At 38.2% G+C, this 24728-nt stretch overlaps 1 protein-coding gene and 1 pseudogene across 2 annotated transcripts in view; one reads left to right on the forward strand and one right to left on the reverse strand.

Annotated features, from left to right (window-relative positions):
• PSME4 (proteasome activator subunit 4) overlaps positions 1-24728 on the forward strand; it is a 111845-nt gene that overhangs the window by 77965 nt on the left and 9152 nt on the right. For both annotated transcript variants that reach the window (XM_066378269.1, XM_066378270.1), the window contains exons 31-41: positions 2658-2787; positions 3411-3492; positions 5522-5675; positions 6218-6287; positions 7025-7150; positions 7644-7796; positions 9849-9953; positions 10515-10606; positions 16517-16648; positions 16983-17191; positions 19239-19324. In XM_066378269.1, coding sequence (XP_066234366.1) covers positions 2658-2787; positions 3411-3492; positions 5522-5675; positions 6218-6287; positions 7025-7150; positions 7644-7796; positions 9849-9953; positions 10515-10606; positions 16517-16648; positions 16983-17191; positions 19239-19324 — 1339 coding nt within the window. The remainder of the gene's footprint in view (positions 1-2657; positions 2788-3410; positions 3493-5521; positions 5676-6217; positions 6288-7024; positions 7151-7643; positions 7797-9848; positions 9954-10514; positions 10607-16516; positions 16649-16982; positions 17192-19238; positions 19325-24728) is intronic.
• LOC136397429 (single-strand selective monofunctional uracil DNA glycosylase pseudogene) lies at positions 19838-20495 on the reverse strand (annotated as a pseudogene).

The following is a 24728-nucleotide window of genomic DNA, read 5'->3' on the forward strand; positions in this document are numbered from 1 at the left end:
ACCCAGGTTCCAAACCCCAAGGTCAGCAGCTTGAGCATGGGATCATAGACATGACCCCCTGGTCGCTGGCTTGAGCTCAAGGTCACTGGCTCAGCTGGAGCTCCCTGGTCAAAGCACATATGAGAAAGCAATCACTGAACAACTAAGGTGCAATAGCTATGAGTTCATGCTTCTCATCTTTCTCTTTTGCTTAAAAAAATATTTAGAAGATATAATGGGATGAAGTTCTCAAAGCTTTTATCTTAAGTATTACAGGAGGTTTCTGCCCTGGAGGCCATGAAAGAACATATCACAGAATATTATGGTCTAGCTCATGAATTTACAAGATTAAGAGGGAAATTTGGGCCTAATGATAGGAGCAGTGTTCTTCAAAATACTTACAGTGGTACCTTGAGATACGAGTTTAATTCGTTCCGTAACCGAGCTCCTAAGTCAGTCGACTTGTATATCAAACAAATTTCTCCCATTTAAAATAACTGAAATAGATTTAATTCATTCCAGCCCTGTGAAACATCCCCAAACCATCCTAAATTATGAAAAAAGACATGTTTTTAGTTAAGAAACACATGTATACTTTATCAATGCATAACAAAATATATGAAATAAAAGAAAAAAGTGTTATTTAGTACTGTATTCTTACTTGGAGACAGGCGAGTGCAGCTAATGGAGGTGAATGGTGGAGGAGGAGGGAGGGAGGAAGGGATGCAGGTACTGTAGACATGTAAACTAAAACTGCATTTTCTTAACACGAAATGTAAACTAAAACTCCATTTTCTTTACTTTAAACAAAACTAAAACCACTTTCTTTACTTAAAATGAAACCACAAAAACTTAATTGTAAAAAAATGCACTTTGTTAACTTTAAACTTAACCTAAGCTTAACATTATGTATTTTTCATTTAATCATCAATCACCTGTTTTTGCCTTTTTGGCTGCACTTTCAGAACTTTCACTTCCAGTACTTTTGAATAAAAATCTATTCAAAGAGGGTTTGCTTTTGCCTGCCTTTTAAAATGTTACAGAAATGTGACAAACAAGTGTCATTAAAAAGTGCTGAAGCACGACCAATTGAAACTTTTTCTGGGTGTTTCTGTTCAATGAAACTTGAAAGCTTCTCCCACATTGCCAGCTTGTCTTTAATTTCACTTGTAGAAATTTCTTCTTCCGACTCTACCTCCTCCTCACTACCAACTTCTTGCAGAAGCTCCAAATGTTGCATCATCTGTTGGAAATGACCTGCTGTTCTATAGGTTGCAAGATTGAAGTCATGTTGGGTGGGAGGTAGAGGATTTTCATGAATTTGAACTCATCGAGAATGTTAGCATCAAGACCAGATGGGTGGCCTGGAGCATTATCAAAGATTAGTAATGCTTTCATCGGGAGTTTATTTTCTTGAAGGTATTTCTTCACTGCAGGACCAAAGATGAGATTTACCCATTCAATAAAAAACTGCCACATAATCCATGCCCTAGCATTGGTGCGCTACATAACCTGCAGTTTTTCTTTAAGAATCTTTTGAGTCTTAAAGGCTCAAGGATTTTCAGAATGATACACTAGCAATGGCTTTACTTTACAATCACCACTAGCATTTGTACACAATGTAAGGGTCAGACGGTCCTTCATGAGTTTATGGCCTGGCAGCTTCTTCTGTGCGGTGATGAAAGTCCTACGGGGCATTTTTTTTCCAAAACTATCCTGTTTTGTCACAGCTGAACACTTGTTGGGGGATGTAGCCTTCCTTTGTGATAAGCGCAGCAAAACGTGCGATGTACTCCTCAGCTGCCTTAACATCAGCTCTCACAGCTTCACCATGCCTCACCACCGAGTGGATGCTAGATCTCTTCTTGAAATTTTCAAACCAGCTGTGATTTGCCTTAAACAGATCTTACTGTGCTGCCTCTTTTGAGGTTGATGGTTCTTTCTTCAAGTTGCTATAAATAATACATGCCTTTTTGCATATACAGTCTCCATCACTGTATCTCCTGCCAGCTCTTTCTCTTTCACCCACACCAGCAGAAGCTTCTCCATTTCTTCATGGATATTTGTCCTTAATTGGGACAGAATTGTAGTTTCTTTTGCTGGATTTGCGCTTTTTATGGCATCCTTTTGTTTAAGGATGGTACAAATTGTAGATGTATTGTGGTCGTACAGCCTTGCCAGTTCAATCACTCGTACACCACACTCATGTTTTTCTATTATTTCTTGCTTTACTTCTGTCGACATCATTCTTCTCACCACTGTCCTTTACACTCACTTTCTTCGATCCCATGATAGCACACAAAAAAAGTTAGTGAAAAATGCAAAAATGATGCAAGAATGAGTATAGCACACAAGATTTGACTTGATTCTGCGGGTATCGCGTGAGAAAGAACGAGATGCTGGTGTTGTGCTGCTGATACTGGACCTGTGCGCCAGTGTGCCAACTAGTGGCAGCTTCCCGAATCACAGCTTGTATCTTGGAATTTTGCTCAGATCTTGAACAAAAATACAGACTGAGTCGCAGCTCGTATCTTAAAATATTCATGTTGGTTTGCTCGTATCTCAAGGTGCCACTGTATTTTATTTTATGGGAAACAATATTTCAAATACAGCTCTTTTAAAGTAGTTTTATGAACAATGTGTTTTATGATTTTTCTTTTCCTCCCTCCCACTTTTAGGCCCTGGAAATTTGAACATATAGGCATTGGGCTTCTGTCTCTACTCTTGAGAGATGACCGAGTATTACCTCTTCGTGCCATACGTTTTTTTATTGAGAATCTCAACCATGATGCAATTGTAGTTCGAAAGGTAGATACTTTATTTTAGTTACAATCTTGGGTTTGAGAATTTTTCTCTCACCTGAGCCTTTAAATTCTTTACAAACAAGATACTCTTAGTATTTTGGAATGCATTGATTTGAAGTCTACCTCTATTGGTTGATAGATGATACTACATCTAACAAATATATAAAGACATGTTTAAACACTGGACATTTCAGCACTGGGGATATTAGCAGGGGAAAGGTTTATAGGTTAATGGGAAAGATTGAAAAATTAATCAAAGGTATAGAAAGGGAAAGATAGCTGAGGATTCATCCTTTTTGTTTTATTCACAGATATTAGAGGTAGGGTACAAGGTGGGGTTGACCTAGGCTGATGTGATGGAGCAGGACACTAAAGAAATGTTTAGGCTGAGATTTGAAGAATGAGCAGTTTTCTAGGAAGAGACTAGTGTGAACATCCAAGAGTAAGAACTGTGAATGACTCTTTCCAAGTCAGATTTAGCATCACTGGGCTATGCCACTAGGTATCACTGGGTGAGGTATATCTGCCTTTGAAAGAAATGAGGCCAGCTTCTGCTTTGATTAAGGCAGGCAAGCATTTAAAAGATTTAAAATTTTGATACATCTTCCTTACCTGTTTCTTTTCTAGATGGCAATCTCAGCTGTTGCTGGTATTCTTAAGCAGCTCAAAAGAACCCATAAAAAGCTGACCATCAACCCCTATGAAATCAGTAAGTACTACCAAATGTAAAAATACAGTGTTTCTCAAGCAGACTTTGAAAGTTTTTTTTGAAAGTTTAAATTATAGTCTTTGGCCCTGGCCGGTTTGCTTAATGGTAGAGCATTGGCCCAGCGTGTGGAAGTCCTGGGTTTGATTCCTGGTCAGGGCACACAGGAGAAGCGACCATCTGCTTCTCCACTCTTCTTCTTCTGGCTTCTCTCTTTCTCTTTCTTCCTCTCCCGCAGCATGGCTTTATTGGAGCAAGGTGGCCCGGGTACTGAGGATGGCTCCATGGTCTTGCCTTAGGTGCTAAGAATAGCTCAGTTGCTGAGCAGCAGAGCAACACGCAGATGGGCAAAGCATCGCCCCCTAGTGGGCTTGCCGGGTGGATCCTGGTCGGGGCGCATGCGGGAGTCTTTCTGTCTCCCCACTTCTTACTTAAGAAAATAAAATTATAGTACTTGATCTCAAATATTTTTCTATACAAACTATAGAAGTATAAAAGGATAAGAGAGGCCTGACCTATAGTGATATAGTGGATAAAGTATCAGCCTATAACACTGAGGCGTCGGTTCAAAACCCTGGACTTGCCTGGTCAAGGCACATATGAATTTGAACCAGGGGTTCAAACTCCTCCCCACCTTCTCTCTCTCTCTCTCTCTCTCTCTCTCTCTCTCTCTCTCTCTGTCTTTCACTCTCTCTTACTCCTCTCTAAAATAAATGAATAAAATCTTAAAGGAAAAAAAATATTAAAAGAAAAAGAGATAAAAGGATAAGAGAGAGAGAGAAACATCAGTTTGTTATTCCATTTATTTAAGCATTCATTGGTTGGTTATTGTATGTGCCCTGACCAGGCATCAAACCTGCAACCGTAGCATGTTGGGATGATGCTCCAACCAACTGATCTATTGGGCAAGGGCCTAGTATAAAAAGATTTTAAATCAAAGTATGAAATATTATAAAGGAAAACGGCTTAGTAGAAACTAGTGAATAGATTGAGTCTCTGTATTGTCGTTATACACATATTTTTTGTCCACTCTGGGCAAACATGTCTGATACTTACTTCACCAACTAAGCAGTTACACTAGTAATTTATCAAACTGTATTTCAGAGACTTAAATACCATTACCGTTAATAAAGCTAATTTGAATTTGGAGGGGGGAAAATGTCATTTTTATTCCTTTAATTACTACATTTTTTTTTAAATCTCTGAAAAGTCCTGTGATATTCAAACAGTTATCTTTCCTTTGCTCCCACCCCCACTTTTGAGGGGAGTATAGCTGTACACTGCCATCTTTATTTTGGAACACTATAAAATGGTGGCAGCTAAATCTGGGAAGATGCTCATTATACTCCCCACTACTAATTTTGTTTTATCCTCACTGAAACATGTTTGTAAGTCCCATGTTAAATGAATATTTAATAGCTCAGAAAAGAAAAAAGTGTGTCAGTGTGTGTAATGTCAGAGTACATGTGGTGAAATGTTAAATTTTGCAGCATCTGGGTAAAGAATATATGGGAATTCTTTGAGCTCTAAGTCTGAAACTAATTAAAACCTAAAAAATAGAAAAATGCCTGACCTGTGGCGGTGCAGTGGGTAAAGTGTCAACCTGGGAAAGCTGAGTCTCTGATTCAAAACCCTGGGCTTGCCTGGTCAAGGCACATATGGGAGTGATGCTTCCTGCTCTTCCCCCCTTCTCTCTCTCTCTCCTTTCTCTAAAAATGAATAAATAATACATATATATAAAAAATAGTCACAAAATTAATCCTTTTAATTTTTGTGAAAAAATGAAGTATGAATCATACTTGGTTTACTCTCTCCAAATATTATCCCAACACTATTTATAGAGGATAATCCCATGTCCCCTTTGGTTTTGAAATACCCAATATATTCAATACATATGGTTGGTCTTGCCTTGAGAGAATTTTAAGAGAGTCCTGTTATGAAAACAGAGCCACACTAATCCTATTGATAGAGAGTTAAGAATAATTATCACATGGATATTTTAAGTTCATCAATGTATTCGTCTTTTCCTTAGGTGGATACCCTAAATCCCCTCAGATTCTTGCTGGTGATAGGCCTGATAATCATTGGTTGCATTATGATAGCAAAACTCTACCAAAAACGAAAAAAGAATGGGAGTCAAGTTGTTTTGTGGAAAAAACTCACTGGGGATACTACACCTGGCCACAGTAAGTTGCAACTTGCCATGCACCTTATTCTTAAGCAGGTTATCTTTGATATAATTTGTTCTATCATCTTTGAATTTCTGGGGATGTTCAGAAGCACTTGAAGCAGTTAGAGGGACTCTGCCACCAAAAGTACACACTCTTCAGCTCTTTTCCTCTTCTCTCTTCCTCTTTTTGTGTTGCTCCTGCCAATGCTGTGCCTCCGCCTTTTTGTTTTTTCCACTGAAACCCATAGACTCCCTTAAACTTCTAAGGTATTTGTTGATAGCTGCTCTAAATTATATTCCTACCTATTAATACTAAACATGCCTAAAACAGCCCAGAGAAATACTATTTGTCTCTTACTGTTGACTTCAATAATTTTTCATAAGGACACAATGATCTGATAGATTTTTAAGGTCAAGACTGTTAGTGATATACTCCTATCCCCAAACTTAGCATCTAATTAATTAGAGTTCATTCAAAGTGCCATCTAATGCTTTGTATCCATGAAGCTCTAATATTTTCTTCTATGTGTATTACAAATATAAACTCTTACTGTGTAGGAATATGGTGGTTTATGCTGGTGTGGAAGAGCAGCCCAAGCTTGGCAGAGGCAGGGAGGATTTGACAGAGGTAAGCATTCCATTTCACCATGGGAAAACACTTACGCCTGGTTCAAATGCATCTGACTTAGATTCATTCCAAACTCAGTTCATGTTTTTTCCCCTAATTTGTGTATTTCAGTATAGCACTGGGTCAAATATTGGTAAATGTGTATGTAGTCCCTTACTCCACCCTGCCCAACTCCCTTGTTCTCATGTTTTATTAGGGCCAGTTGGCCAGAGTCATTTTGTATCTAAGGTTACTCTCAAGTTACTGCCCCACTTTGCATTTACTTAGTTACTTGTAGCTAGCTAGCTGCTTGTTCTTTGTATCATTTCTGTTTGCTAACAACGTTCTTGAAAGCAGGGATAATGACTGGCTTTTAGTTTTTTATTGCATATAAATGATGGGTTCTCAATAAAAAGATGTTTGTAGATTTAAGGCAAAACTCTCCTTAATCTTCGTACAACATTTATCATTTTGAAAGTTGATTAATAGCTTTTAAGTTTACCTTCCTTAATTAAGTTATTGGTATTGTAGCTTTATTTTCTGATTCTAAACAAAGGATACCTTTTAATTTCTAATGTTTTATAAATATGGAAATAATTTGCTGGGATTTGGTTTGCATTTTGGGAACATTTTCCTAATTGCACACAAAATGGTACAGTAACATTAAGTCTTTAATTCCCAAGCAGAGGATTTTAATGTTTTCAGAATCATGTGTGTAAAATTTAAACACTGAATTTTTTTTTTTTTTAACTTTACAGGCAGAACAGATTATATTTGATTATTTTTCTGATCCTAAGTTTGTTGAACAGTTAATTACTTTTCTATCTTTAGAAGACAGAAAAGGAAAAGATAAATTTAATCCTCGACATTTTTGCCTCTTTAAGGTAACTTCTTTATATCCCTTCTTCATAAAGCTTAATGACTGTCAGTTTGTAGGTTCTTATGTTTTAAAGTGTTTGATCAATGTTTGAGTTTAATCATCTGTTACTTTCATTTAAAATGGCTCTGGAAGTTAGTCAAATTGATCTTGGCTTAATGTCCTAGAACTCTTGCTTTTTAGTATTTATCATTAATATTTGTAATTAGAAGTTAAAGCAAACAAAAACCCACAAAATTATATTCATTTGATTTTTTTAAAGTGTGGAATATTTTTAAGGTCAGAAAGATTGTTAATTTCTATATTGATTAACAATGCCTCTAAAGTGGTAAGAATACTGTCATTTTACATATCACATTAAAATACAAAGTTGTAGGGTAGAGAACTGTTGGAGGTTTTTAAAACACAGTAGTAATGTACTAAACAAATATAAGCATATAATTATAATGGAGATGATAGCCTTTAGTTATTGAAGAACTGTCTTTTCTTTGTTTTTATAGGGTATATTCAGAAATTTTGATGATGCCTTTTTGCCAGTTCTGAAGCCCCATTTAGAACGTTTGGTTGCAGATTCACATGAAAGCACCCAGCGATGTGTTGCAGAAATTATAGCTGGTTTAATCAGAGGTTCTAAGCATTGGACATTTGAAAAGGTGATGTATTTGTGCAGCAGCATGTTCCCTGTTCCATTTATGTAGTAATTCCCAACAGTAGATAGTAATACTTGAAATATGAACTGTTCAATTCTATATTGCTTTTGAGTATTGGTTACAAATCATTGTTATATAGCCAATATTCAGTATCTTTTAAATTTTGAATTATTTGCCAACATTAGGGGAAAAATTAGAATGTATCATAGGAAAAAGATTTCGGTTTCCCTTGAAAACTAAGAAGGTCCTGAAGCACTGGTCCCACATTGTTGCTCGCAGTCCACCGGTCAGCGCTGCTCATGGGCTCTCCTAAATCCCTTCCCTTAGCCTCGCTCATCTCCATTTCAAATCTGCTCTTAGAGCGGTTTCAGTTTGACACCTCCCGTTTTTGTTTTTTGGTTTTTTTAATATCCTGCCTTTTAATTGTAAATTTTAGTTTTACGTACCTGCTTTAAGGTTAGTTTCTTAGCAAAATGCACCAGACTGAAAATAACCTGATGAAATGTCCAGAATGCCTGAATATAAGTTAGGCCACCATTTCCTCAAAGAAAAGACAGAAATACTGGTTTTGGCCAACTTAATTACACATACTTTTAGAAGACCTCTGAATGCTTTTTAAGATGTCAATTTAATTATGTATTTAAATCACTTATTAAATAAATTTATTTGTAGTTTATATTATTACTTTTTTCCTATATCATGAAACAACTTTATTTAAACATGTCAAACATACCCTTGTCATATTGTTATATTTTGAGAGTGTTTTGGTTTTTTTGTTGTTTGTTTGGTTTTTTTTGAGAAAGAAGGGTTGGGGTGGGGAGTAGCTGGAAGCATCAACTCATAGCAGTTGCTTCTTGTATGTGCCTTGACAAGGAAAGCCCAGGGTTTCAAACCAGCAACCTCAGCATTCCAGGTTGACGTTTTATCTACTGTACCACCACACATCAGGCTTGTTGTTATTTTTAATCAATGCCTGGTGCTACCACTGGAAACTTTATCCCAGGCCTTCCTCCCCATTTGTTCTGTATCCATCCTTTTTGAGACAAGCAGTCCAGGGACCTGCAGCATGGACATCACTTTGGAGCTTGTTAGGAAAGGGTCCCCACCCTAATCTAATGAAACAGTCTGCACTTATCAAGATCTCAAGGTGATTTGTATTCTCATTAAACTGTGAGCAGCACCTGTACACTGTACACATATTTGCTGTCTCTGTATAATTGAACACTCTTTAAAGACTATCGGTGGTAATCCAAAACTTGGAATTTGCAGATTATACTTCAGACAGATACTAAATTTTATTAAAGTGTCATCGCTTCCTATGTTAGGATTCAACCAAGTCCTTGATAAACACACAAAATTTTGAAGTGACCAGTTGGCTTAGTGGTAGAGTGTTGGCCCAGCATATGGATGTCACTGGCTCGATTTCTGGGCCAGGGCACACAGGCAAAGCGGCCATCTGCTTCTCTACCCCTCCCCTGTTTTTCTCTTTCTTTCTCTGTCATGCAGCCATGGCTTAATTGGTTTGAGCGATTTGGCTCTGGATACTGAGGATGGCTGGAGCAAGTTGGCAGGGGCAGTGGCTGGGTGGAGCCTCTGCCTGGGGTGCTAAAAATAGCTTGGTTGCCTAGTAACAGCCCTAAATGGGCAGAGCATTGCCAGTAGGGGGCTTGCCAGGTAGATGTTGATCAGAGCACATGCAAAAGTCTTTCTCCCCTCCTCTCATTTAAGATGAAGAAGAAATAATGAAATTTTTTTCAGCCTAGTATATAATATTATTCAAAATTCTAAAAAGAAAACTCAGTAGTATGATTTTATAAGGAATCATGTAAGATGTCTCCTTTTCTGAATAATTTTTTGGGGGGTGAGGGGAGTTCACCTTATACCTGGGTATATATGTTGATAATATAGTGAAGTTACTTTCCTGGATTATGTGGGTATTCTAAGAAATAAATGCAGAATCAGTGTGTGTGTTTGTATGTGTGTGTTTCCTGGAAAAGAGGAAGAAAAATATTCTGTGTATCATTAACTTTTTCCCATGTCTTTTGTTTTGAGTAGGTGGAGAAGCTTTGGGAACTTCTGTGCCCTCTGCTTAGAACAGCATTGTCTAACATTACAGTAGAAACTTATAATGCCTGGGGAACTTGTATAGCAACATCCTGTGTAAGTTTTTCTTTTTACTCTTGTGTCTAATGGATCTATTCAAACTTATACCCTGTCTCACAATCTGTGAAATCTCATTATACCTCTTGGAATTTGAAATTTTGTTCATAGTTACTGTATCACCTTAATATAATGAGAAGTGATTTCGTTTAGTCTTTCAAATAAGCTTTGAATGATAACCTTAAGCAATTATAATATCTTATCAGCCATGGTAATACATTTCTAGGTTATATTATAAATCGTATGTAACTTATATATAGTAAAAGCCAGGCAATACAAGGTTATCAGTGTTATTTTTGACATTAAATATGTCCATAGCTTGTATACTTTGATTTAAAGAAAATTTATTTATCTATTTTCTTACCATTAACCTTTCTAACATGAGCTATGATAACACATTTGAATTTGACTCACTTGTGAGTTTTTATTTGATTTTTTTCCTCTAGGCTTATTTATTTATATTTTTTAAAAAATATATCTTATATTTTTTTAAATAACAGAATCTGACTTATTTACAGAAGTATAAGATGCCTGTTTTGTTACTTTATATTTTCAACACAGGAAAGCAGAGATCCCCGGAAACTTCATTGGCTTTTTGAGCTGCTCTTGGAATCACCATTGAGTGGTGAAGGTGGATCCTTTGTAGATGCATGGTAAATAAAAACAACGCAGTTTACAGAAAATTTTTACAACAAAAGTTGTAACTTGTTTGCGCTTGATGTATGAGTGGAAATGAACTGCCTGCACTCTTAAAGGCTCAATAATTTAACTCCAGTTAACCCTTGAGCAACACTTACATGCAGATATTTTCAATAAATATACAGTCAGTCCTCCACATCCCCAGCTTTCACACCTGAGGACTTAATCAACTTTGGATCAAACATACTGTCTGAGCCCTGGCTGAGTAGCTCAGTTGGTTAGAGCATCGCCCTGATACTCCAAGGTTACTGGTTCAATCCCTGGTCAGGGCACATACAGGAATCAACCAGTGAATACATAAATAAGTTGAACAACAAATCCATGTTTCTCTCTCTCTCTTTCTCTTCCTTCCTTTATCTCTAAAACCAATAAAGAAAAATAATGTATATGTGAAAATACTGTTAGGGATTCATGGATGACAAGGGCCAACTGTTCACATTGTTCTATGCCGTTTTATATTGGGGACCTGAACACCTGCAGATTTTGGCATCTGTGGAGGGTCCTGGAACCAACCCCCCTGCAGATAACTAGGGACAGCTGAAATTTGGGAGAAGTCAAAAGTTAAGCAAGGCCTCTAACCTCCGTGTTCAAGGGTCAACTGTATTTTTTTCTATGTGATCCACTTCAGTACACCATGGTACTAAGTAGAGTTATTTCTCAATTGGGAACAAGTAAGAGAAATGGAAGCAACCTAAGCAATTCAAACATAAGTTTGAATCAGCCTACTCCACTGTCAATTCTTTTTATATCGAGACTGCCTTTTTGTACCATGATAATATTAACTTCTTTCTCACAGCTTCTCGTTGTTCACTCTTTCCTATTAAAAAAGAAGAGAGCCCTGGCTGGTTGACTCAGTGGTAGAGCATCAGCCTGGTGTGTCTAAGTCCCGGGTTCTATTCTGGGTCAGGGCACACAGGAGAAGAGCCATCTGCTTCTCCACCCCTCCCTCTCTCCTTCTCCTCTGTCTCTTTCCCTCCTGCAGCCAAGGCTCCATTGAAGCAAAGTTGTCCCAGGCACTAAGGACTTTATACAGTGTACTGTTGGGCATCAACACTTGACAAATTTTAATGTTTTCAGAATCATGTGTGTAAAATTTAAACACTGAATTTTTTTTTTTTTAAATAAATTTTTATTAATGGTAATGGGATGACATTAATAAATCAGGGTAATATATTCAAAGAAAACATGTCTAGGTTATTTTGTCATTAAATTATGTTGCATACCCCTCGCCCAAAGTCAGATTGTCCTTCGCCACCCTCTATCTAGTTCTCTGTGCCCCTCCCCCTCCCCCTAACTCTCCCCCTGTCCTCCCTCCCCCCACCCCTGGTAACCACCACACTCTTGTCCATGTCTCTTAGTCTCATTTTTATGTTCCACCAATGTATGGAATCATGTAGTTCTTGTTTTTTTCTGATTTACTTATTTCACTCCTTATAATGTTATCTAGATCCCACCATTTTGCTGTAAATGATCTGATGTCATCGTTTCTTATGGCTGAGTAGTATTCCATAGTGTATATGTGCCACATCTTCTTTATTCAGTCTTCTATTGAAGGGCTTTTTGGTTGTTTCCATGTCTTGGCCACTGTGAACAGTGCTGCAATGAACATGGGGCTACATGTGTCTTCACGTATCAATGTTTCTGAGGTTTTGGGGTATATACCCAGTAGAGAGATTGCTGGGTCATAAGGTAGTTCTATTTTCAGTTTTTTGAGGAACCACCATACTTTCCTCCATAATGGTTGTACTACTTTACAGTCCCACCAACAGTGAATGAGGGTTCCTTTTTCTCCACAGCCTCTCCAACATTTGCTATTACCCGTCTTGTTGATCATAGCTAATCTAACAGGGGTGAGGTGGTATCTCATTGTAGTTTTGATTTGCATTTCCCTAATAACTAATGAAGCTGAGCATTTTTTCATATATCTGTTGGCCATTTGTATCTCTTCCTGGGAGAAGTGTCTATTCATGTCCTCTTCCCATTTTTTTATTGGATTGTTTGTTTGTTTGTTGTTGAGTTTTATGAGTTCTTTGTATATTTTGGATATTAGGCCCTTATCTGAGCTGTTGTTTGAAAATATCATTTCCCATTTAGTTGGCTGTCTGTTTATTTTTATATCAGTTTCTCTTGCTGAGCAAAAACTTTTTATTCTGATGTAGTCCCATTCATTTATCTTTGCCTTCACTTCTCTTGCCATTGGAGTCAAGTTCATAAAATGTTCTTTAAAACCCAGGTCCATGAGTTTAGTACCTATGTCTTCTTCTATGTACTTTATTGTTTCAGGTCTTATATTTAGGTCTTTGATCCATTTTGAATTAATTTTAGTACACGGGGACAGGCTGTATGTGGCTTTCCAGTTTTCCCAACACCATTTGTTGAAGAGGCTTTCTTTTCTCCATTGTGTGTTGTTGGCCCCTTTATCAAAGATTATTTGACCATATATATGTGGTTTTATTTCTGGGCTTTCTATTCTGTTCCATTGGTCTGAGTGTCTATTTTTCTGCCAATACCATGCTGTTTTGATTATTGTGGCCCTATAATATAGTTTAAAGTCAGGTATTGTAATGCCCCCAGCTTCATTCTTTTTCCTTAGGATTGTTTTGGCTATTAGGGGTTTTTTATAGTTCCATATAAATCTGATGATTTTTTGTTCCATTTCTTTAAAAAATCTCATAGGGATTTTGATGGGAATTGCATTAAATTTGTATATTGCTTTGGGTAATATGGCCATTTTGATTATATTTCTTCTTCCTATCCAAGAACAAGGAATATTTTTCCATCTCATTGTATCTTTTTCGATTTCCCTTAACAATGCTTTGTAATTTTCATTATATAGGTCCTTTACATTCTTTGTTATGTTTATTCCTAGGTATTTTATTTTTTTTGTTGCAATCGTGAAGGGGATTATTTTTTTGAGTTCGTTTTCTAATATTTCATTGTTGGCATAGAGAAAGGCTATGGACTTCTGTATGTTAATTTTGTATCCTGCGACCTTACTGTATTGGTTTATTGTTTCTAATAATCTTTTTGTGGAGTCCTTCGGGTTTTCGATGTATAGGATCATATCATCAGCAAAAAGTGATACCTTTACTTCTTCTTTTCCAATATGGATGCCTTTTATTTCTTTGTCTTGTCTGATTGCTCTGGCCAGAACTTCTAGCACCACGTTAAATAAGAGTGGAGCGAGTGGACAACCCTGTCTTGTTCCTGATTTAAGGTAGAAAGTCCTCAGTTTTATGCCATTTAAAATGATGTTGGCTGATGGTTTATCATATATGGCCTTTATCATGTTGAGATATTTTCCTTCTATACCCATTTTGTTGAGAGTCTTAAACATAAAATTGTGTTGTATTTTATCAAAAGCCTTTTCTGCATCTATTGATAAGATCATGTGGTTTTTGTTCTTTGTTTTGTTGATATGGTGTATTACGTTAACCGTTTTGCGTATGTTGAACCATCCTTGAGATTCTGGGATGAATCCCACTTGATCATGATGTATTATTTTTTTAATATGTTGTTGTATTCGGTTTGCCAGTATTTTGTTTAGAATTTTAGCATCTGTATTCATTAGAGATATTGGTCTGTAGTTTTCTTTCTTTGTGCCATCCTTGCCAGGTTTTGGTATGAGGGTTATGTTGGCCTCATAAAATGTGTTTGGAAGTATTGCTTCTTCTTCAATTTTTTGGAAGACTTTGAGTAGAATAGGAACCAAGTCTTCTTTGAATGTTTGATAGAATTCACTAGTATAACCGTCTGGGCCTGGACTTTTATTTTTGGGGAGGTTTTTAATAGTTTTTTCTATTTCCTCCCTGCTGATTGGTCTGTTTAGGCTTTCTGCTTCTTCATGACTCAGTCTAGGAAGGTTGTATTGTTCTAGGAATTTATCCATTTCTTCTAGATTGTTGTATTTGGTGGCATATAATTTTTCATAGTATTCTACAATAATTCTTTGTATATCTATGATGTCTGTGGTGATCTCTCCTCTTTCATTTTGGATTTTATTTATTTGAGTCCTGTGCCTTTTTTCCTTGGTGAGTCTTGCCAAGGGTTTGTCAATTTTGTTGATCTTTTCAAAGAACCAGCTTCTTGTTTTATTGATTTTTTCTATAGTTTTTCTGTTCTCTATTTCATTTATTTCTGCTCTGATTTTTATTATCTCCTTTCTTCGGTTGGTTTTGGGTTGTCTTTGTTCTTCTTTTTCTAGTTCCTTAAGGTGTGAAGTTAAGTGGTTTACTTCGGCTCTCTCTTGTTTGTTCATATAGGCCTGAAGTGATATGAACTTTCCTCTTATTACTGCTTTTGCTGCATCCCAGAGATTCTGATATGTCGTATTTTCATTTTCATTTGTCTGTATGTATCTTTTGATCTCTGCGCTTATTTCTTCTTTGACCCATTCATTTTTTAGAAGTATGTTGTTTAGTTTCCACATTTTTGTGGGTTTTTCCCCCTCTTTTTTGCAGTTGAATTCTAGTTTCAAGGCTTTATGATCAGAAAATATGCTTGGTACAATTTCAATTTTTCTAAATTTGCTGATATTGTCTTTGTGGCCCAACATATGGTCAATTCTTGAGAATGTTCCATGTACACTAGAGAAAAATGTATACTCTGTCGCTTTGGGATGAAGTGTCCTGTAGATGTCTATCATATCCAGGTGTTCTAGTATTTCGTTCAAGGCCACTATATCTTTATTGATTCTCTGTTTGGATGACCGATCTAGAGCCGTCAGCGGAGTATTGAGGTCTCCAAGTATGATTGTATTTTTGTTAGTTTTTGTTTTAAGGTCAATAAGTAGCTGTCTTATATATTTTGGTGCTCCTTGGTTTGGTGCATATATATTAAGGATTGTTATGTCTTCTTGATTCAACACTGAATTTTTTTTTTGAGGAAATGTGTTTCCTCAACTTTAAATACTAAATGTTGGCTATTTAACAATGATTTGTAACCAATACAATCGACATTTTTGCCTCTTTAAGGTAACCTCTTTATATCCCTTCTTCATAAAGCTTAATGACTGTCAGTTTGTAGGTTCTTATGTTTTAAAGTGTTTGATCAATGTTTGAGTTTAATCATCTGTTATTTTCATTTAAAAAAATTCAGTTTATAGCTGAAAACCAGTTTATAGCTGGTTTAATCAGAGGTTCTAAGCATTGGACATTTGAAAAGGTGATGTATTTGTGCAGCAGCATGTTCCCTGTTCCATTTATGTAGTAATTCCCAACAATAGATAGTAATACTTGAAATATGAACTGTTCAATTCTATATTGCTTTTGAGTATTGGTTACAAATCATTGTTATATAGCCAACATTCAGTATCTAAAGTTGAGGAAATGGTCCTGGGCGCTGGCTCCATTGCCTTGCCTCAGGCACTAGAATGGCTCTGGCCTCAAAGGAGCAATGCCCCCTGATGGGCATGTTCAATGGATCCTGGTTGGACGCATGTGGGAGTCTGTGTGCCTCCCTGCTTCTAACTTGGGAGAGGGTGGAAGAGAGTAATCCTTTCAAGGAAAAATACACTTGGTGGCGTTAAGGAGCTGAGAAAAAATTAATGGATAAAAGAAAGAGATCTAGTAGTCCTGTTAACAAGTGAGGAACTCTGATACATACCAACTAAATCAAATACTATTCTGAAGTCAGTATTTCTTTTTTTTCTTTTCTTTTTTTCCAGTATTTCTTTTGGTTATATAGTGGAGATGAAATGAGAATACAGAGAAAATGATGCAGGAAAAATAATGAATCTTAATAAAGATGCTGTTTTGATATTTATTACATGAGAAAATAAAATTTTCAGTGGAATACATACAGCTTTCATCTGTACTGTCAATATGTAAAGACTTTACTATAACACTCCCGTGCTTTCCTTTTAGTCGACTCTATGTACTGCAAGGTGGCCTTGCCCAGCAAGAATGGAGAGTGCCTGAGCTGTTGCACCGACTGTTGAAGTACTTGGAGCCCAAACTCACCCAGGTTTACAAGAACGTCAGGGAAAGGATAGGGAGGTAGGTATTATTTTCTCTGTAGTGTGATTTACCTCCTGAGCTATTTTAACTAAATTTTAATATCTACTAGTACATACTGGTTATGTTACTATTGCGTTTCATGGTGTCCTCTTCGTCTTTTGTGTAGCGGGATACTAGACAAGAGGCTCTGAATGGAAAATAGGACAGCAGTGTGGGGCTGCTCAGTTGCCACACCCACACCCCAGTTTGCATTACCTCAGCATTGCAGGCCCAGGAGATCCTCTCCAGGAATTGTCTTGGTTGGGTTATAACTTTTGAACCCTAGTTTTATTGAGAATGTGGCGTCTCTTATTACATGTGTTTTATTTTTCAGTGTGCTGACCTACATATTCATGATAGATGTTTCTTTGCCAAACACCGCGCCAACAGCGTCCCCTCGTGTCCCTGAGTTTACTGCTCGAATTCTAGAGAAACTGAAACCCCTCATGGATGTAGATGAAGAAATTCAGAACCATGTTATGGAAGAAAATGGAATTGGTGAAGAAGATGAACGAACTCAGGGCATTAAACTCTTAAAAACTAGTGAGTGGCTAAAATTAGTAAAACCTTGCTTAAGAACAGACATTTTTGTATCTTTCCTAGGGCTTTTTTTCCACCTTTTTCTATTGTGGTAAATTGCACATAGTATAAAATTTACAGTTCAGTGGCATCAAATACATTTGCGTTGTTATACAACCATCACCATCATCTATCTTTAGTGCTCCTTCAGCCTTGCAAAATTGAACTGTACCTGTTAAGCAATAAGTCCTTATTCTCGCCTTGCCCCAGTCCCTGGCGACCACCATTCTCCTTTCTGTCGCTGTAATGCTGCCTAGTCTGGGTACCTCAGATAAGTGGAGTCATAGAGGTCTGGCTTTTCTCATTTTGCATGTTTTCAATGTTTATTCATCTGTTGATGGACATTTAGGTTTTTTATACCTCTTTTTTACAATGGATAATATCTGAGTCTTTGCTTTCAATTCTTGTAGATATAAAAAATGAATTGCTAGATCCTGTGGTATTTCTTTGTTTAACTTTTTGAGTAGCTGCCAAGCTATTTTCCATGTTGGCTGCACCATTTTACATACCAGCAATGCAAAAAGGTTCCATTTTTTTAACATCATGCCAACACTTGTTTTCTATTTTTATGAATATAGCTATCCCATTTGGTGTAATGGAAGTATCTCATGGTTTTGATTTGCATTTCTCTAATGATTAAACATTTTTTCAGTTACTTATTTGCCATTTTTGTATCTTTGGAGAAGTGCCTATTTAGGTATTTTGCTCGTTTTTGAATTAGGTTTTGTTGAATTTTAGTTTTTATATGTTCTGGGTAGTAATCCCTTATTTGATGTGTGATTTATAAATATTTCCTCCCATTTTGGGAGTTGTCTTTTCACTCTCTTGTTAGTGTACTTTCATGAGCAAGTGTTTGTTTGCTTTTATTATTTTTTACTGAGAGGAGGGTAAGCAGAGAGAGAGAGAGAGAGAAACACTCCTACAAGTGCCCCAACCAGGGTCCACCCAGCAAGCCTACTAGGGGGTGACGTTCTGCCCATCTGGGGCCGTTGCTTCATTGCTCAGCAGTGGAGCCAATTTTTTTAGCACCTGAGGCAGAGACCATGGAGCCATCCTCAGTGCTTGAGGCCACGTCGCTCAAACCAATGGAGCCATGGCTGCGGGAGGGGGAGAAAGAGAGAGAGAGAGAGAGAGAAGAAAAGAGTGAGAAAGAGAAAGGGAGGAAAGGGAGGAGTGGAGAAGCAGATGATCGCTTCTGTGTGCCCTGACCGGGAATTGAACCCATGACATCCACACGCTGGGCTAATATTCTACCACTGAGCCAATAGCTAGGGTGGCAAGTGTTTTATTTTGATGAAGTCTAAATTATCAATTTTTTTCTTTTATTGCTTTTTTGCTTTTAGTGTCATATCAGAGAAATCATTGCCATATCCATTGTCATGAAGTTCTTAACTTAGATTTTCTTTTCAGAGTATTACAGTTAAGACTGTCATTTCTCCATTAAATAGTCTTAGCACTGTTGAAAATTAATTGGTCAAATTTGTGAAGGTTTATTTCTTGGCTCTCTAGCCTCATTGGCCTGTATGTCTGTCCTTATGTCAGTAACACACTGTTTTGATTACTGTAGTTTCGTAGTAAGTTTTGAAACCTGGAAGTATGAGTCCTCCAATTTAGTTCTTTTTCAAAATTACCTTGGTTATTGTTGGTGTCCTGTTGTCTTTATATCTAAAATATTTTCAGATTCTAAATACAGACAGCTTAGTCATTATTTTTGCAACATTGGGATTATTGAAAGATAGTTTTAATTTGTACTTGGTATGATTGTTAGTAGCTTTATTAATAGTTTGCCGATTTATTCTTTGAGAATCGCTTCAGTACTCTAGATTTGCTGACCCATTATTGTGAGGCCTGTTATACTCTGGTCAGTGTCTAATTTATGAATAATATAGACAGTCTGTTTATATATTGAAGCGCTGTCAGTGGCTGTCTGACACTAGCATTACAATACCTCTCTACTTGTGCCCTGTAATTGGCTAGCAAAGACTGACACTGGATGTTTGTTTCCAAATAGTACTGAAATGGCTGATGGCGAGCGCCGGAAGATCCTTCTCTACAGCAGTCACAGAACAACTTCAGCTTTTACCCTTGTTTTTTAAGGTAAGTTTATGGCTAAAATTAAGAATGCATCCTTTTTTGACCTTCAAAAGGAATTTATACTTAAGACCTGATAGTTGATAGGTTTTCAGACAGTGTATGATTTGGTTGTATCTCGAAGAAATAGAATAGATACAGTAGCATCATTAGGTGATTGTGGTTTAATATTTTTGAAGTAATCTTTTTAATATTAGGTAAGAATTAGCTAAGAGTAGGACCTTAATAAGATGAAAAGTTTACAGACAGAACATTTGTTCACTGATAGCCAGTTTCTAAGTAATAGCTTAGGAAAATAATGATAGTTTAAAAGAAAAGCCACTGTGTTTTTTTGTTTGTTTGTTTTTTAGGAGCTTTTAATGCTTAAGCTAAAAATTCACAGACTAGGTGTTTCATAAAGTCATTGTTCCATCTCTGATCTCTGGCAGGGCTAATCTGCCCCTCACCCTGGCCACAGGTGGAGGCTGAGATTTCTTCCCAACCCCCTACTGCTCACCTTCAAGTGGAGGGGCTTCCCTTTTAGTGCAGTGCTCCCCAACCAGGAGGCAAGAGAAAAGAAGCCGCTCCACTACTGGCCACTGTCCCTGCTGGCAGAGAGCCGTCGCAGAGCCCAAGAAGCTGTTCTCTCTGCTTGGCAGGCAGCTTGGGGAGCTGGGGAGAGGTTGCAGCCACTGGGAGCCAGGAAGAGCAGAGGACACAGATTGTGGACACAACAGTGATAGAAGAAGACCTCAGGCTGTCCACAGAGGTTCTGATTATAGCCCCAGAACCGAGGACCACATACCTCTTACTGTGGGCACTGCAGTCCCAGCACTGGCTGCTTCTGGTTCACCTGAGGAGGTCTCAGCACAGGGCCCTTTATGTCCAACCAGTCCCAGATGACACACACTTTCCCAAAGGATACCTCAGTCTGGGCTATGCCCAAGGGTCCCGTGTTCATGCCCAGGAAGTGCCCTTCCTTGGAGCCCTGACAGTAGCGTGTCACATAGCTACAGTGTGGCTTCCACGCATACTCCCCAGTATTGTAGGTAATGCCCGCAAGCTAGAAAACGTCATTGAGTCAAAGCTCCTCCTCTAGAAAGCCCTCAGCTAAGCTTTGAGGGCAGGGTTGGAGCTCCATCAGAGCATTTGCAGGCTCACGGAGGGTTCTCAGTTGGAAAGCCTGGGGCATAGCCATGTTACTGCGCCTGATCTGGCTCCCCATTCGGTTTTCACAGCGAAATTTTTGAATACAGCTATTTTTGGCTTTTTTCTTTTATTTCTTTCCAGTTACAGTAAACATATTGTATTAGTTTCAGGTATGCAACCCAGGGATTAGACATCTATTTCTGACTTTTTAATATAGAATGTAATGAATCTAAAGATCAAATGTTTAGTATATTGCATTTATTCTTTATTTTGGCCTCGTGCCTAATTTTTATTCTGGCATGTAAGCTCTTTTTAAATTATAGTTGAGCCCTGGCCGGTTGGCTCAGTGGTAGAGCGTTGGCCTGGTGTGCAGGAGTCCCGGGTTCAATTCCCAGCCAGGGCACACAGGAGAAGCGCCCATCTGTTTCTCCACCCCTCCCCCTCTCCTTCCTCTCTGTCTCTCTCTTCCCCTCCCACAGCCAAGGCAGAGTTGGCCCTGGTGCTGGAGATGGCTCTATGGCCTCTTCCTCAGGCGCTAGAATGGCTCTGGTTGCAACAGAGCGACGCCCCAGATGGGCAGAGCATCGCCCTCTGGTGGGCATATGGGTAGATCCTGGTCGGGCACATGCGGGAGTCTGTCTGACTGCCTCCCTGTTTCCAACTTCAGAAAAATATAAAAAATAAAAAATAAAAATTATAGTTGACATACATTGCATTAGTTTCAAGTGTACAACATAATGAGATTTCACAGGTGTATATATATATCTTACAAAGTGATCAACACAAAAAGTCCACTATTCATCTGCCACTGTGCAAAGTTATTGTGATACTGACTTTGCTTCCTATATGCTACTTTATATCCCCATGACTTATGTTACAACTATTAGTTTGTACCTCTTAATCCCCTTCACCTTTTTTCCTGTACCCCAACTGCTCAACCCTCTAGAAACTGTCAGTTTTTCTATATCTGTGAGTCTGTTTGTTCATTAGTTTCATATTTTTGGATTCCACACGTAAGTGAAATGATAGTGTTTGTCTTTCTCTGACTTATTTCACTTAGTACAGTACCCTCTAGGTCTATTCATATTGACATAAATGGCAAGATTTCATTCTTTTTCATGGCTAATGTTCTTGTGTTTGTCTGTCTGTGTATCTACTTCTTTATTCATCTATTGATGAACACCTAGGTTGCTTCCATATCTTGGCCATTGTAAATAATGTGGCAGTGTTATAGGGGTGCATAGATCTTTTTGAATTAGTGTTTTGTTTTCTTTAGATAAGCACCCGGAAGTGTAATTGCTGGGTCCTTTTCTGTCTCTTATTATTGCCTTTGTTGTAAAGTCTATTTTGTCTGATACAAGTATTGCTATCCCAGCTTCTTTTTTTTATTACCATTTCATGAAATATCTTTTCCATCCTGTTACTTCCTGTCTATATGTCTTTCAATCTGGAGTCTCATGTAGGCAGCATATGTGAAAGTCTTGTTTTTATATCCATTCAGTTAGTCTTTGTTTTTTCAGTGGAGCACTTAGTTTACATTCATGTAGTTGTTGATAGGTATGTGCTTACTGCCATTTTAATTGTTTGCATACAAGATTTATAAATGGTTGGTCTACTACACTATGTTTTCCTTTACTAGTAATATTTGTTTTTCTTTCATATATTTTCTTATTTCTAGTTTTGGCCTTTTCTTTTCCACTTAAAGAATTCCCTTTAACATTTTTTGTAATGTGGTTTACTGGTAATTGACTCCTTTAGCTTTTGCTTGTCTGGGAAAATCTTAATCTCTCCTTCAATTCTTCAACTAGTATCTGGTAATTATGTAGTGATATTGAAATTTTATTTGATAAAAGGTATAGCCCAAGGTAGTTTTAATTATTTGTCTAGTTGGAGGATGAGGTAATAAAACTAACCTTGTTGGGTAAAGTATTCTTGGTTGTAGGTTTTTTTCTTTCATCATGTTGACTATCATGCTACTCCCTTCTGGCCTGCCAAGTTTCTGTCGAAAAGTCAGCTGATGGTCTTGTGGGCATTCCCTGGTGTTTTTTCTCACTGCTTTTAAGATTCTCTCTTTATTTTTAACTCTTAACAATTAATTATAATCTGTCTTGATGTAGGTCTCTTTCGATTCATCTTGTTTGGGACTCTCTGCTTCCTGGACTTGGATATCCGTTTCTTTCACCAGGTTAGGGAAGTTTTCAGCCATTGTTTTTCAAATAGATATTCTGTCCCTTTCTCACTCTCTTCCCCTTCTGGGCCCCCTATTATCTGAATGTTAGTATGCTTGATATTGTCACAAAGGGACCTTATATTATCCTCAGTCTTTTTAATTATTTTTTCTTCTTGATCTTCCAGTTGGGTATTTTTTACTATCCTGTCTTTCTGATTGCTGATCCATTCGTCTGTGATACCTGATTTAATGGTGGTTTCCTCTAATGTATTTTTGCTATTAGTTGTTAAATTCTGTGGTTCTGATAGATCCCTTCCTATCATTTTTTCTCTTGGAGTTTCTCATTGAATTTATCCATTTGTTCATGGAGCTCAATGAGCATCTTTATGACTGCGTTCAACTCTTCATCTAGTAGACAGTTTACTTCAGTTTCATTTAGTTCTGTTTTGGGGGTTTATCCTGTGTGTTTCTTTATAACATACTCTTTTCTCTCATTTTACCTGTTTGTTTCTAGGAATTAGGTAGGTAGGCTAAAACTCCTGGTCTTGAAAAAGTGGCCTTATTTGGAACGTGCCCTGTGGGGACTGGTAGTCGAATCCCCCTTGTCACCAGAGCCAGGTGTTCCAGATGTGTCCCCTGGATGGACTAGTGTAGTCTCCTGTTGTGTCTGGGCCACAGTTTCTATGGACACACTGGCAGGTGAGGCCTGGACACAACTCTTTCAAGCTCACTAGTGTGCAGGGCAGGCTTTTGATGTGGCTAGCTGCGAGGCTCAGCCACACTGTTACAGACACCCTGGTGTGTGCCAGTTCCAACTAAGGCCACCCACTGGGTGTGGCAAAACAAGAATCATTTGGAGGGGTGCTGACCTGATTGGGTCCTCAGGGAAATGCCAGGGTGGGGTGAAGAGTGTTAATAAGGTTAATAGTGTCACAAATGGTACCTACCAGAGTCAGACCAGCTAGATTATAGAATTGGGGAGCAGGAAATGGCACACACCAGCACCTCGCGGGAGAAAGTTTCATCAAACCTCTGTCCCTCCAGCACACACCCTAAAATTAGCCCATGTATCACCTTCACATGTGACCTAGGTGCTTTTCAAACTGCTGTCCCTGTCCCAGGATTCAGATCATATGCATCCTGGGTTTCCTACAGCCCTTTGGCTCCCCCAGCCATTAGCCCCACTAGTTTTCAAAGCCAGATGACACTCCTCTTCCTGGTGCAGGTCTCCCAGGCTAGGGTTCACACCCTTCTCTTCTGGGACAACCTCCAAGGTTGTGATTTCCCATCCACTTGTGACTCACTGCATGGGGAGTGTGGAGTAGGATGGGTCCTGACTAGACTTAGTCTCTACGCCTAACCACTTCTTTATACCTGTAGTTGTAGAAAATCTGTTCTGCTAGTAGTCAAATTGTTCACAGAGATAGCTGTTCTATATGTAGTTGTAGTTTTGGTGTTAATGAGAGGAGGTGAGCTCAGGATCTTCCTTCTTTGCCATCTTGAACTTGAAGCCAGGAGCCTTGCTCTTGAATGCCAATTTAGCTTGTCCATAAAATGTCATTCCCCGAGGTTAGCGCACGGACCCCGCAGAAGCGTCTCTGGACAGGATCCCGGAGTCACTGCTCCATGCCAGTGCGTGGCTCCTGCATCCTAGTATATTGCATTTATTTTACAGTATTAAATTGCACTATAATTGGTCATAACAAATATCTGTAGGAAGTAACTAGTATCTGGTAATTATGTAGTGAGATTGAAATTTTATTTGATAAAAAGTATAGCCTAAGGTAGTTTTAATTATTTGTCTAGTTGGAGGATGAGGTAATAAAACTAAGATCAGTCTGACCAGGCGGTGGTGCAGTGGATAGATCGTCGGACTGGGATGTAGAGGACCCAGGTTTGAGATCCCAAGGTCGCCAACTTGAGCCCAAGGTTGTTGGCTTGAGCAAGGGGTCACTCGGTCTGCTATAGCCCCGCAGTCAAGGCACATATGAGAAATCAATCAATGAACAACTGAGGAACTGCAACGAAGAATTGATGTTTCTCATCTCTCTCTGTTCCTGTCTGTCTGTCCCTATCTGTCCCTCTCTCTGACTTTCTGTCTCTCCCACTAAA

The sequence above is a fragment of the Saccopteryx leptura genome, chromosome 3 (genome assembly GCF_036850995.1).
Source record: "Saccopteryx leptura isolate mSacLep1 chromosome 3, mSacLep1_pri_phased_curated, whole genome shotgun sequence".
In the NCBI taxonomy this organism is placed as follows: domain Eukaryota; kingdom Metazoa; phylum Chordata; class Mammalia; order Chiroptera; family Emballonuridae; genus Saccopteryx; species Saccopteryx leptura.